Source organism: Lemur catta, chromosome 7, assembly GCF_020740605.2.
Source record: "Lemur catta isolate mLemCat1 chromosome 7, mLemCat1.pri, whole genome shotgun sequence".
Classification (NCBI taxonomy): Eukaryota; Metazoa; Chordata; class Mammalia; order Primates; family Lemuridae; genus Lemur; species Lemur catta.
Window position 1 is genome coordinate 48,944,840 of NC_059134.1, and position 15,959 is coordinate 48,960,798.

The 15,959-nt window shown below is 33.0% G+C and overlaps 1 protein-coding gene across 14 annotated transcripts in view; it reads left to right on the forward strand.

Annotated features, from left to right (window-relative positions):
* DLG2 (discs large MAGUK scaffold protein 2) overlaps positions 1 to 15,959 on the forward strand; it is a 1,739,579-nt gene that overhangs the window by 1,122,046 nt on the left and 601,574 nt on the right. For all 14 annotated transcript variants that reach the window (XM_045557224.1, XM_045557232.1, XM_045557228.1 and 11 more), the window contains one exon: positions 15,016 to 15,066. In XM_045557224.1, the coding sequence (XP_045413180.1) occupies positions 15,016 to 15,066 (51 nt within the window). The remainder of the gene's footprint in view (positions 1 to 15,015; positions 15,067 to 15,959) is intronic.

The following is a 15,959-nucleotide window of genomic DNA, read 5'->3' on the forward strand; positions in this document are numbered from 1 at the left end:
GACACCCAGATTTTCCAAAACAGTGATTGGGAGAAATAGTCCTTGGTAAGGTGTGATTCATAGCTCAAACAATAGGCACACTTATTTTATCCTTGTGATGACAAGGGAGGAAATCCATACAAGTGCACTGCCTCTGAATCTTTATATGCCCCTGATTTCAAAGAAAATTGACAAACCACCCTCAAGAGGCTTTAAAACTAAATGCATGCTCTGAAAATAGGAACCACATTTTATCTGTCCTTTTTTGTAAGCCTAGATATCTGGAAAAGTATTATGACAATAATGAATATATTAATAATAAAGATATACCAGCTCTGTTCTTACCAATTTTTAATAAGAAAGAATTCTATCCATTTTCTACTTTATTTCAGATGGAAATATCTGCAGCTTAAGTTTAATTTATATTTATATATAATATTTATTATATTTATATAAATATATAATGTTTAACTTATTTTATATTTTAAAGCTATCCTTGAGAATACATGTGTGTTTAAACATCAGTGACAAGTGAACTTAATAAATGCCCTTAGCACTTACCATATTCCTGCCTAATTATGAGGTTGAAAGCACACTGAGATGGACAACTGAGTGGTACTTAAATTTTTTCAGATAGACATATCTCAGTAATTACTATTCATACTTACAGCTTTGCCTCCAGCAGATAATTTTGGTACCAGCAGATAATGGTAAGCTATCATGCACTTACCTAAGCTTATTTATTTCTGTTTCAAAAATAATTTCCCAGCCTTAATTCAATATTCAACATAACACTGCTACTTTTAATGGAGTGATGATTTTGGCAAATTGATTATATAAATAGACTGTTTAACAATCTATTCCCTATCATTCTGATTATATTTGGAGCCTATAACTCCAACTGGCAACCTAAATAGGAAGAGTGTTCATAGAAACCTCATGCATTCGCTTATCTAATATGTATAGAACTCTGTGGGGCCCTAGAGCTGGTTCTAAAAACCTTCAAAGTTTCTTCCAACCTGAAAGATTTGGGTCTGACAAAGTTCAATTTAACAAATATTTATTGAATACCTAGTATATATCATTATCATTAATTATAATTATTTTATCTTTCTCATGAATTGGTTCTGTTATTATGAATGTTCTTCTTTGTCTCTAGCAACATTTTTCTGTCTTAAATTCTACTTTGTCTGATGTCAATATAGCCACTCTGGCTCTCTCAGGGTTACTATTTGCATTCATTTTTAAAGAAAACTCAATGGATTTTCAGAAACCTGTGGGACATCATCCAGCATACCAATATATGTGTAATGGGAGTACAGAAAAATAAGAGAATAGGAAAAGGAAGTAAAAATTATTTGAAAATATAGTAGCCTAAAACTTCCAAAAAGCAAATGAAAAAGATTCATTTATACATTCAGGAAGCTCAACAAATTTTAAGTAGGATAAACACAAAGTGATCCACACCTATGTATACATGTAAATTCAAACACTCAAAAGCCAAAGATAAAATCTTGAGACAAACAAGAGAAAACCAACTTATCACTGAGAGAGTAACTGCATGAGATTAACATCTGATTGATGATCAGAAACAATGGTCACCACAGGCAATAAGCAAACCATATTTAAAGTGCTGAAAGAAAATAATTGTTAACCAAAAGTTTTATGTCTAGAAAAAAACCTTCAAAATTGAAATAGTTTCACTGCCATGAAAATCCTTTAAGCTCAATTTGCTTCTTCCTCCTCCCAACCCCACAAACCACTAATCTTTTTACTGTTTCCATAGTTTTCCCTTTTCTAGAATGTCATATATTTGGAATGCTATAGTATGTATCCTTTTTAGATTGGATTCTTTCACTTAGTAATAAGCATTTAAGTTTCCTCGATGTCTTTTTATGGCTTGATTGCTCATTTCTTTTTAATTTTTTGATTAATATTCCATTGTCTGGATATACCATAGTTTATCCATTCACCAACTGACGGATATCTTGGTTGCTTCCTAGTTTTGACAATTTTAAATAAAATTGCTATGAACATCAGTGTACACATTTTTCTGTGTGTGTAAGTGTTCAATGCCTTTGAGTAAACACTCAGTAACACAATTGCTGGATCATGTGGTAACAGTATGTTTGGTTTGTAAGAAACAACCAAACTGTCTTCTATAGTGCCTGTAATATTTTTGTATTCCCACCAGCAATGAATGAGACTTTCTGGTGCTGCAAGTCATCACTGGCCTCTGGTGTTGTTAGTGTTTTGGATTTGTCATTCATATAGGTGTGTAGTGGTATCTCATTTTAATTTGCAGTTTCCTATTTTCTAATGAAATATGTTGAAAATCTTTTCATATGCTTACTTGTGATCTATATATCTTTGGTGAGATGTCTGTTCAAGTGTTTTGCACATTTTTAAATTGAGTTGTTTATTTTCTTATTGTTGAGTTTTAAGAGTTCTTTGTATATTTGGGATAATAGTCCCTTATCTGATATGTCTTTTTAAAATATTTTCTCTCAGTCTGTGTCTTTTCTTCTCATGCTCTTGACATTGTCTTTCACAGAAGTGTTTTAATTGTAAAAAAGTTTTGCTTATTAGTTATCTTTTTCATTGATCATGACTTTGTTGTATCTAAAGAGCTATTGCCATACCCAAGATCATCAAGATTTTCTCCTATTATCTTTAGGGAGTTTTATAGTTTTGAGTTTTACATTTAGGTCTCTAATCTATTTTGAATTAATTTTTTTCAAGAGTGTAAGATATCTGTCTAGGCTTTTTTTTTTTTTTTTTTTGCATGTGCATGTCCAGTTTTTCTAGCACTATTTGCTGAAAAAACTATTTTTGTTCCATCATATTTCCTTTGTATCTTTGTCAAAGATCAGTTGACTATATTTACGTGGGTCCATTACTGGGCTCTCTGTTCTATTCCATTGATCTATATGTCTATTCTTTTACCCATATCACACTCTCTTGATTACTGCAGCTTTATAGTGAGTTTTGAAGTCAAATAGTGTCAGTACTTTGTTCTTTTTCTTCAATTCTGATTTGGCTGCTCTGGATCTTTTGCCTCTCCATGTAAACTTTAGAATCAGTTTGTCAATATCCATGAAATAACTTGCTGGAATTTTGATTAAGATTGTGTTGAATCTATAGATCAATTTGAGAAGAAAGTTCTTGAAAATATTATGTCTATCTACCCATGAACATGGAATAATTCTCCATTTATTTAGTTCTTTGTTATCTTTCATCAGAATTTGATAGTTTATTTCCAGTAGAGATTGGAATGGAATACTTCATTGATTTTTAATTGTTAATTCAACTTGAGATAAAATCCACTTGATTATGTTGTATGATTCTTGGTATATATTGTTGGATTCAATTTGCTAATATTTTGTTGAGAATTTTTGCATTTATGTTCATAAGAGACATTTCTCTGTAGTTTTCCTTTTTTTTTTTTTTGGCTGCTTCTGGTATTAGGATAATGCTGGCTTCAATGAATAAGTTAGAAAGTATTCCCTCTGCATCTATCTTCTGGAAGAGATTGTAGAGAACTTGTATAATTTATTCCTTATGTGTTTGTTAAAATTCACCCGTGAACCCATCTGTGCCTGGTGCTTTCTGTTTTGGGAGGTTCTTAATTATTGATTCAATTTCTTTAATAGATGTTAGCCTATTTGTATTGCCTATTTCTTTTTCTGTGAGCTGTGGCAGTTTATGTCTTTCAAGAAATAGTCCATTTCATGTAGGTTATCAATTTTGTCTGCATAGTTACTCAATAAATCCCCTTATTATCCTTTTAATGCCCATGGACTCTGTAGAGACGTTCCCACTTTGATATCTGATATCAGCAATTTTGTCCTCTTTTTTTTTTCTTAGCTTGGCTAGAGGCTTATCAATTTTATTGATATTTTCAAAATACCACCTTTTGGTTTTATTGATTTTCTCTGTTGATTTCCTGTTTTCAATTGTATTGATTTCTTCTCTGATTTTTTTATTCTTCTGCTTACTTTGTGTTAAATTTGCACTTCTTTTTCTAATTTCTAAAGTGGAAGCTTAAATTACTGATTTTAGATCTTTCTTCCTTTATAATACATTTATTTAATGCCATAAATATCCCTCTAGGCACTGCTTTAGCTGAAACTCACAAATTTTGGCAGGCTGTATTTTCAATTTCATTTAGTTCACATTATTTTTCAGTTTCTCTTCAGATTTCTTCTTTCACCCATGTGTCACTTAAAAGTGTGCTGTTTAATTTTCAAGCATGTTAAAATTTCCAACCATCTTTCTGTTGTTGCTTTCTAGTCTAATTCCATTGTCCTTTGAGATCAGACATTGTATGATTCCTATTCTTTTAAACTTGTGAAGGTGTGTTTTATGGCTCGGGATGCAGTCTACCTTGGTGAATATTCTGTGTCAGTTTGAAAAGAATGTATTATCTGCTGTTGTTGAATGAAGCACTCTATAGATGTCCATTATGTACTGTTGATAGATGGTACTGTTGAATTCAACTATATCCTTATTGATTTTATGCCTTCTAGATCTGTCCACTTCTGATAGAGGGGTGTTCAAGTCTCCAACTGTAATAGTGGATTCATCTATATCTCCTTGCAGTTCTATCAGTTTTTACCTTTTGCTCTGTCTGAAATTAACACAGCCATTCCCACTTTGTTTTGATTAATGATATATCTTTCTCCAACCCTTTTAATCTATATATATCTTTATATTCAAAGTGTTTTTCTTGTAGACAACATATAGTCATATCTTCTTTTTCAATCCACTGTCAAAATCTTTGTCTTCTAATTGATGTATTTATACCATTAACATTTAAAATGATTATGGGTGTAGTTGATTTAATATCTGCCATATTTGTTACTATATTCTAATTATTATTCTTGTTCTTTGTTCCTATTTTTGTCCTCTGTACTTTTTCTGCATTTTTGATTATAATTGAGCATTTTATATTATTTTCTCTACTTTATTACTGTATTTATTATACTACTTCTTTTACTTTTTCAGTGGTTTCCCTAGAGTTTCCCTACAGTTACAACCAACCCAAGTACACTTTCAAATAACAGAGCAGACATCAGAGCAAAAGAAGTTATCAGAGATAAAGAGGGACATTATATAAATAATAAAGTGGTCGGTACTCCAAGACATAGTAATCCTTAATGTTTATGGGCTTAACAACAGAGTGCCAAAATACATGAGGTAAAAACTGATAGAACTACAAAGAGATATCGATGAATCCACTATTATAGTTGGAGACTTGAACATCCCTCTATCAGAAGTGGACAGATCTAGAAGATATGAAATCAGTAAGGATATAGTTGTATTTAACAGTACCATCAATTAACTGGATAGTGGACATCTATCACAAGTAGTACAAGTAACTTATAATAACAAAATATTCCCAATTCCTCCCTACAGTCCCTTGTATGACTGCTGTTATTCATTTCGCTTCTATGTAAACAGACATATGTGTATGTACATACATATATATAATCATATACATCATTGCTATTATTATTTTGAACAAACTGCTATCTGTTAGATTAAGAGTAAGAAAAATACAAGTTTTTATTTTATTTTCATTTTTTCTCCACTGTTCTTCCTTTCTTTATGTAGATCCAAGTTTCTTATCTTTATGATTTTTCTTCTCTATGAAGAACTTATTTTAATATTTCTTGCAAGGCAGTTCTGACAAAAAAAAAAAAACCCTCAATTTTTGTCTGAAAAAGTATTTCTTTTTCACTTTTGAAGGATAATTTAATAAATTTTAGGTTGCTGTTTTTTTTCTCTCAACACTTTAAATACTTCACTCTTACCTTGTTTGCATGGTTTGTGAGGGGGGCAGATGTAATTCTTATCTTTGATCCTCCCTCCCCTGCCCCATGCTTCTTTCAAGACTGTTTTTATCTTTGATTTTCTGTGTTTGAAAGTCCTATGCTTATGTGTCAGGGTTTGTTTTGGGAGGGGTGTTATTTGTTTGCTTATCTGTTTGTTTTCACGTTTATCCTGGATGGTGTTCTCTGAGGGCCCTGAGAGTCTGTGGTTTGGTGTTTGACATTAATTTGGGTGAAATTCTCAGTCATTATTGCTTCATATATTGCTCTATTCGTTTCTCTGTTTCTTCTCCTTCTGGAATTCTCATTATGCTTATGTTACACCTTTACAGATGTCCCACAGTTCTTGCATATTCTCTCCTGGTTATTTTGGGAGCTTTTTTTTTTTTTTTAATCTTGTCTTTTTCTCTTTGCTTTTCAATTTTGGAAGTTTCTATTATATCCTCAAGCTAAGAGATTCTTTCTTTTCTCAGCCATCTCCAGTCTACTAAGGAGCCCATCAAAATCATCCTTTATTTCTTCATCATGTTTTTTGTCATTTTTATTTTTTCTAGAATTTTCATCATTGCTTACATTATCTATCTGTCCTTTCATGTTGTCTGGTTTTTCCATTAAATCCTTTAGGATGCTGATCATAATTCCAACATTCCTGCCATATCTTACTCTTGTTCTGATGCGCATTCAATCTTTTCATGCTGTGTTTTTTGCCTTTTAGTATGCCTCATTGTACTTTCATAAAATTACTTTAGTAACTTTTTTGTTTAAAAAGCAAACGTAATGAACTGATTAAAAGGGACTTCATTAAATAGGTCTTTGGTGTAAGGTAGTGGTAAGATATTGGGCTATACTGGGTATTGGCTATACTCCTTTGATTAGGTTTTAGTATTTTGGTGAGTTTGTGTCCCTGGACCATGAATGTCATCAGTGCTTCTCAGTGCCCACCTGCTCCCCAACCTTAAGTGGATCAGGATGACTAGAAGGGGCTGGAATTGAGTATTTCTATTCCCCCAGATATATTGGGCTCTGATAAAACCCCAGCAGATTAGACTCTCTTAAAATAGTTTCTCCTAAGGGAAGGTCTTATTAAGAACAGAATGCTCTGGCTTATTTCACAATGATTCCTTTCCCTTTTTCCCTACTAGAAGCACTAGAGGATTTTGAATTGTTTCTCTATACTCTAAATATGCATATATTGGTATGCTGGATATTGTCCCACAGGTTTCTGAAAGTCTACTCATTTTTCTGTAAAAATGAATGCAAATAGTAACCCTAAGAGAGACAGAGTGGTTATACTGATATCAGACAAAATGGAATTTAAAACTACAAAAAAAAAATGTTACTAGAAACAGTTTGGTTGTTTCTTATAAAACTAAACATACTGTTACCATATGATCCAGCAAATGTGCTCCCAAAGGCATTCAATGCCTTTGTGTTTACCCAAAGGTAATGAAAACTTATGTCCACACAAAAACATGTATACTGATATTTACAGCAGCTTTATTTATAATTGCCAATTACAGTAGTGTAACAAGCTCTAGATTCAGTGTCCAAAATATCTCAATTCACATCAAAACACTACCAGTTATTAGCTGAGCAATTTTGAACATATCATTTACCATCTCTGAGCAGTTCAGTCATCTATAAAATTAATAAAATAGTAATATGATTGTTATGAGGAGCAAATTCAAAAATAATATGTAAATAGATAATGCTATTGTTAGCATACTTTAAAAACAGTATAAATACATAAACAACTTGAAACCTTAGAATTTCTATATTTTATCAACTGGGCTAGATGGGTAAGGGTGACAGAAACAGTACTAACAATCAGTCCCCGTCATAGTCCTAAGTTACTTTGAGAAAGATGAAATAAAGCAGAAGAATGCTTTCCCTTAGTATCTGATCCACAAATATAGATATGATCTTTTTTGTAACAAGCAGCCCAGAGCATTTTGCTGGAATTACAGAACTTCAGATGAAGGAGCAGAGAGATGTAGCTTTATAGCTTTTTTCCAAGGTTGTGAAAATAGTTATGTGCTTTCAAAATGAGATGAAAAGAGATTATATGAGCTAGCAGAGAAGGTGGGGGTAGTCACTCAAATATTTGTTGATTGATGAATTGATCTTGAAAGCTGCTGAAAGGGTGACCTATATTCAGATGAAAAGGGAGACAGCTTATTGTTAGCAAGGTTTGAAGTAAAATGATTAGAAAGAAATTAAGGCATTAAACTCCTTTGGAAAGTGGCAATGGTGAGTAGAACTCTTGAATACAAAAAAAAAAAATTTTTTATTATAGCAAATAAAAACCCTTAATGTAAGTTTCAATTGATTTATTTCTTTAATAGCTGTTTATAATGTGGCCATTATGGGCAAATCATTATAATAGGTGCCACAAGAGAAAAAAAATTTAAAAGGTAATGCCTGGTCTGAGGAAGAGGCCAGTATATCTGGGAAAATAAAGCACAGTACAAAGAACTGGTCCCCAAGGAAGACCACAAGCATAGTAAGACAGGTACTGTGTTACGGGTGACCAGAGATTAAAGATCAGTGCTTTAATATCACACACTAGATTCGATTCTAGGCATTTCTACTTCTTTCTACTTCCTTGTAGCCTGTTATTTGTTAATTTTATTCAACAAATTTGTATTGAGTTATAGTTCCCGTTACTAACTGATGAGAAGGCAAACAAGATAGTCTTAGTTTCATGTTGCTTATGGCTGTGTAACCTGGAGGAAATTGCTTAACTTAGAAACTAGACTTTTAAAATAGTAAAATCTTGCCAAGCTCTCAAGATTATCATAATTATTAGATCAACTTAAGATAGTATCTGGCATGTAATACATACTTAACAAAACCAATAGTAGCAGTACTAGTGGTAGCAGTAGTAGTGGTAGTATTCATCATTATAGTTGTTATTAGCATTTTTCTTGAGCTAACAGAGTGATGATTTTTCAAGGGATTGAAAATCTTTTTGATTTTATTGACATGAGTCTTTGGATGATGGGAATAGAAGATTTCCAAACCCTTAATAAATTCAACTCCATGAGGGCAGAGGCCTAGTTTTGTTTACTACTGTATACCTAAGACCTAACCTAGTACATAAGAAATTCTAAATTACATGCTGAAAACATTGCTTTCTAGGAAGATAAACCTCAAAGAATATGAAGAATAGATTGATGTGGAAAAATAATAGAGGCAGAAATATTTTTAGAAAATTATATCAATAGTCTTAAGAAAGTGACAGTTCAGATGTGTAATAGGATGGTGGGTATCGATAACAAATGTGAAGGATGTATGTGAAAAAGAGGATTCCATTAATAGAGATTTTGGGTAGACTGAGGGAAATTATTGTTATAACTAATTATTGTTATGTCCTGTTTTAGATTTTTTTTATTGAGACCAGGGTGATACTAGGATATTTACTCAGAAGAAAAAAAGGTTAGGTGAGATGATGAAAACCCAGATAAAGATTGTAAAATAATAAAGGACAGAGCTTGGCAAATGCTCATATCTGGCAGGAGGAACAGAAATGGGTATAAGCACGGCAGACACAGCAGTAGGGAGGAGACCAGCAAGAATAGACTGTGTGATAGAAGCAAAGGCAAGTTACAAGCGGTGGGCACTCCAGAGTGTCAAACACTGCATGAAAGCCAGGGCAAATGAAGACTGGGAAAAGATCATTGTATTTATGCGTTAAAAAGTCTCTGTTGATTCTTTTGGGCTCAGCTTTTGTATGATAGTGGAATACAAACCAGATTAAGGGTGAGGGGGATTTGAGGAGAAAGCAGGGATAAAGAAATGGAGGACATTGATATTCTGCCTCATGCTATAGTCATATCATACCCAAGTAAAAGAGAAAATATTTTCAACTATCTGCTCACAGCATCATTTTGTAAAGTCCCATGTTATGGTTCAGCACCCACTTAGTTCTTGGTTCCCTAAATCTTTAGGCCATATGTTTTGAGTTCTTGATTCTTTTGGGCACTTGCTTGCAAATGACCAAGTGATTTGCATATGGGGGAGGGGAGGTGAAGGAGGGGACTTAATGGGACAAAAAACCTTGTGTATCATGATGCCTTGCAACCATTAATCAATTGTGTTCTTAACACCATTTACTGCTCTCAAAGAACATATTCAAACTCATGAAATATTTAAACCCAAAGAACAAAATAGCCTGCATCAGGCTGGAGCCAAGTGAATGCATTAAAACCACCTGTTATTTTCCATCCTGCACATGATGCAAAGCAAGGGAGCAAAAATGGAAAGAAATGTGCCATTTTCAAATCAGAGGCAAATTCAATTCTGAACATATTAAGTAACTATATTTTCCCTTAATTACAGAAGCCTTTAATCAAGACAAGTTTGTATATAGAAAATGATTTTCTTTTTATACATGTAAGAACCCTAAGCCATGTTCCTTAATTTCTCCTGGCAGAAATTCTGAGGAAATTTTATTACAATTTTATAGGTAAAAAGCTACTTAATAAAAGAAAAAGCCTATGGTTTCTAATTAAATCTTTAAAAAAACATAGTAATTATTAAGTCTATGATCACTTTTCTAGACCCAAAATTTTGTATGTTATAAAGGCTTCATAACAAAGGCAGAGAAAATAAAAAGAAACAAAAGGAAATGGTTCAAGAATGGAACAGATTATAATATACTGAATAATGTTTTCTCTATTTGGTAGAAGCTATGATTTAGCAGTTCACTGAGTTTGGAAATTTGTTTGATTAAGATTAGAAATTTTAACTTGAAATCTGAGTTTACTGGTAGAATGCATTAAGGTGAATAACAGGAATTGTGCTTTTATCAAAATTAGAATCTCAACTAAGAATATCAATAATTGTTTTTATAGTTTGTATTTATTAAAGGTAAGAAATATGAACTATGGTTGGGTTCTTATAATGCTGCATATTTTTAAAACAGTGTCATTATAACTGCATAGTATTCATAAAATAACCAGATGCATACCTTAGGTTAAAATAGGTTCTCTACAAAGCTTAGACAGAAAATCGTTTGCTTCCTACTGTTTAAATAAGTGATGTTAACATGAACACAAATTAATTAATTTTTGTGCGTGGTGAGAGATATGGATCCGGTTTCAATCTTCTGCATGTGGCTGTCCAATTTTCCCAGCACCATTTATTGAATAGGGATTCTTTCCCCTAGTGTATATTGCTGTGTCCTTTGTCAAAGATCAGATGGAAACCTGTGAATAATTTTATGTCTGAGTTCTCTGTCCTGTTCCATTGGTCTCTGTCTCTATTTTTATCCCAATACCATGCTGTTTGGGGTAGTATAGCCTTGTAGCATAGCTTACAGTCTGGTAAAGTGATGCACCAGATTTGTTTCTTCTGCTTAAGGTTGCTTTGGCTATTTGGGCTCTTTTCTGGTTCCAAACAAAGCATAGAATTATTTTTTCTAGATCTGTGAAAAATGACAATGGTATTTTGATGGGGATTCATTGAATCTGTAAATCACTTTGGGTAGTATGGCATGTTAGCACTGTTGATTCTGTTGATCCATGAGCATATGTTTTTCCATTTGTTTACATCATCTGCAATTTCCTTCCTTGGTGATTTATAGTTCTCTTTGTAGAGATCTTTCACCTCCTTTGTTAAATATATTCCTAGGTATTTTATTTTCTTTGTAGCTATTATGATCAATAATTGTTCATTGGGTGGAAGTGTGTTTAGTCTAAGGAAGCCAAAATGTTTTGATATACCTATTTCAGAACTTTTGATTACTGTGTAACATAAGGATGTATAAAAATCCATTCATCTCAGAGTTTAGTATCCTCCTAGTCTTAATGAAATTACAAATGCGGCAAAAAAAAAACTCTAATAAAAATTAAAAGAAATCATTATTTAAGATTTCAATTAAAGAACATTAAAACATGTAATAGTTCACATGTGTTATTCTTGAAAAATCTTTTTTCATGAGATAAAACTATATGTCAAAATCAAATTACATCATCACCTAGGCAGGTGGTTACTATAGTACTGAAGGGGGAAAAAAGCAGTAAAATTAACTAAAGACTATCTTATGGAAAAAATGGGTAAAGTATTCAAAGTTTATGAAAATAGAACTTTACATTTGAGTAGGCTGTGTGTCACTCTCTTGACTTAACTGGTATACGATGCCAGGAAGACTACATGCCCAGACGGTGTAGGACAATGTCTGGTATCAATTTGATTTTCTGGCCAACATAGAAACCTACCAGCTGTCACCACAGAACCATCAAGTTGAAAAAAAAAATCAAATATCTGACGAAAAGCTCAATTTTCAAACACTGGAAAATTCATCTATTTTATTGATCCTCCAAGTCTACAAAAATGCCATTCCCCTCACTTTTCTCATCATTATTAAGGTGGAGAGGAGACTGTGCTGGTCAGGGCTGGAGCTGGTATAACAGGAATGTCAGCCATGCAGCTGTCCAGGCCCAAAACTATCAGGGCATAAACACCAACCATCAGGGTACTTAAATATTGCAGGAAGTGTTTCTGCTCACGGACCCTTTTCAGGAAGAGAACTTGTTGAATTGAAAGTCATATATTGATAAACTGATTGGGAGTAAAGTGAGACCACTAAGGCAAGTTCAGACAACAATGGATTGTCTGTAAACCCCCTGAAGATGATGGAAGCCACTCACAACAGTTTGGGTCTTGCTGAGTGAGGGTACACAAGACTGTGTTGTAGATATCTCTTGGAGCTTCATCACTCAAGAAGCAGCCACTCTCTAAATAAATATGAAAAAAATATTTAAAGAATACTGTACTAATGTACTGTTTTGAAAAGGCACTAAATTTTTGCAAATTAAAATTGAGATATTCTTAACTCTTTTTTCTAGCCCATCCTTTACCACACAATCGTTGCCAAAGGAGATTGTAGGATTTACTGTCTTAGGGGTTCTTAGGCAGAACATAGACCATGTTCTCCTACTTATGAGAGAATAGACACTAGGGCCTTTCTAATGTCTTTCCTGAACTCCCACACTGGATCTTGCGATTACATGTTTCAAATGATCTTCAGTTAAATGTTGAATTGTTGCCTCACCTATGCTAAAAACCCTTCACTCGTCTATGATTTCACTAGCCTTTGTAAACATAGGATGCTTTCTTTTAAAAGCAAATTTCTATCCCAACCTGGATGGCATCAACCCTTCTTATGAAGAGAACCTGGATACTAATGAATAAGGCAAATGACATTATTTTCTTGGGTTGAAAACTAAAGACCCACAGAGTAAATATAAGCCTGTAATAGTTCATCTAGCTGATCAGGAAACTTTGGAATGCTAATTAGAATATGCACATATAATGCTTCTAAGATCTAAGAGTCACCACAACTATGCAATGTATGCCATTAAAATATTCTTGTCCCTTAAAGACTACCTAACAGAATTTCTTTCACTCTGAGCCTTTAGATATTTGTTATCAGAGGCTTGTTTTTCTCTCTTTGAAGTGGTTGTTTTTTTCTCCCCAGTTTGCAGCACTTTAATAATGTGAAGTGTTTTACTCTAGGGAAGCAATGAAGCAGAGAAAAGCTTCATGGAGCCGTACTGAGAGAATGAAAACGTCACATTAATTCAGCCTTCTCTTTCTATCCTCCTCCTCCTATCAACTAAAGAAAGTTATAAAAAAAAATTCGTATGGAAACGTACACATATATAGGGAGGTTGAGGTTTTTTTTCTTTTTTTTTACTTAAATATGTGCAGGACCAAAACCTCCATAAAGCTGCTAAAGCTTTCTGACATCATCAAGTTCTTTTCTGTGAGTCATTAAGTTGCTGAAGCCCAGAAAATCAAATTTAGTTTAGAGCTGTTTGATAATGTAGTAGCACAGTAAATGGTGATTCACCAATTAGCCCACATAATTAGAAAATCAAAAACATGTTCTGAGTGGGTGGTGGACACACATAAGTCAAGTCCATGATCATTGTCATTCTATATTTTTACTGATTATAATTCTCATTATACCTTTAGTTGATGACACTAAATTTGTAGTTGGATGATACATCCAAATTTTTTATGTAAGAGAATCCACAAATATCAGTGTTTATAAATTAGATAAATAAATTACTGAGCTCAGTCAGTCATTCATTCACTCTTTTGTCCTTCATGAATCCTTTCTTGCCAGGCTCTGTGTTAGGCCATGGAGCTGGCTATCTGGCCTTTGGCTCCACAGGGCTCTCAATCCGCGATACTACGTGTAAATTCTTCGAAGATAGAAAGGTAAACTGAAGTTAGAATCCTATAAAAAATGGTGATTTTATGTTAAAAATTAGTCCTTCTGGCTGATTCCTAAATTCTAATGATGTTGCCAAGACACGTATCAGAAATAAGAAACAGCCAATTTGAGAATTTTCTTGCTCAGACGTTTTGCTTGGCTGAGAAGAAATCTGTGATAGATAAAAATGGAAAAGGAATATTTGTTAGATTACTTTAAAGCAACTCTTCATATATTCTCTGTGCACATCTGTTGAAATCCAAGGTGACTGGCTGTATTTAAAATGTATTTATTTCTCTCTGCAAATGCAAATCAATTCAAAGCTTGGTTGGATGGTTAAAACAATTTGTCACTTGGAATTTCAAAATGTGTCCTACTTTGCTTTTTTCTTATTACTACTAAAGTACATGGGCATGGTTACACAGTCCAGGGCTTTCCAAGAAATGTAACAAAAGGATAATGGGAATGAATTACCTCAGCCTAAGCCAGTAAAGACAAGATATTGCTTAGCTGATGCAGTCATTTTAATGCTATTTTATTCCAGCAAAAAATGACACATAATTGTGCTGCCATTATCACTGAATTTTAGGGTCATATTTTGGTGTTTAATCATAAAATTTAAAAAGATATTAGGAAATTATTTCCCTCATAATTGTAATATTGGCCCTAGATGATTTGTTCTTTGTAGATTCCCAATGCATATCTTATATTTTTCTTCCTCCCACAAAAATGACAAAATTCTAAGGAATGTAATAATCTTTGATTATTTTTGTAGCATCTCACTTATATATTTTAGAATAGTTTGGATTGTGTTCCATTTGAATAAAAATATATAATCACCAACATCAAGAAAGTGTGGTTTATTAACAGCGAGGATAGAAATCTAACCTCCAAGCATTTTAAAACATGCAGCTGTCTCCTCAGCATGTATTTAATAGTTCTCTCTCTCTTTTTTTTTTTGTTTCCTATTTATAGGTCAATGGGACAGAAATTGAATATGAATTTGAAGAAATTACACTGGAGAGGGTAAGAAAATTTTTTTAAAAAGCCATAGCCCTAATCTTGCATTCCACATTCTATATCCTAATGGGTTGTCTTGTGAAATTACACAATTGTGCATTATAACCTGGAAGTTTTCCACAGGACTCATAATTAGAATATTAATGAAATGCTAGCAGTAGAGAGCATTGAGACAGCAGAACAAATAATGAGAATGTTCCATATGTAAACTACATTGCCAGGGTTTGGAGAATTGGATGGGAAAGAGAAATGTTCAATGAGCTTATATAGCACTTTATTGTTAATGTCTTTATTATTAGTGTTTTGGCTATATTTTATTTAGATATGTTACAAGATATTATCATTTATGTGATATTGATATTTTCATCATAACTACAGTTACCATGAATTTCTTAGTTTTTAAAAAAGTGATGGATTTTAAAACCATCCCCATAAGGAAAAACACAGAAACCCACGAAGCTCTGCAAATATGCTGATAGGGACTTGGCAAAGTCCTTTGACAAATTAAGAAAACTGTGCAACACAGCCCTAATATATTTAGATATTTTATAAAATAATAAGAGAAAGGCCCATAACCAGCTAGAAAAACATGACCAAAGTCATTAACAGGACATTCATCAAAAAAAAAAAAAAAAAGCTAATAGACATATGAAAACCTGTTCAACCTCATTAAGAACAAACAATGACAAGGAGAGCAAAGAATTTTGTCTCTCGAATTGGCAAAAATTTAAAAGGAATATGAATATTCAGTGCCAATGAGAAGTCCTAGAAATTAGTGCAACCCTAAAAGAACAATTTGGAAATGTGAATCAAAAGCCAATAAATTGGGTACACTTTTGGATCCTAAAATTGTACTTACAGGAATGTGCAAATACACAAAGAATGTTCATATTAGTATT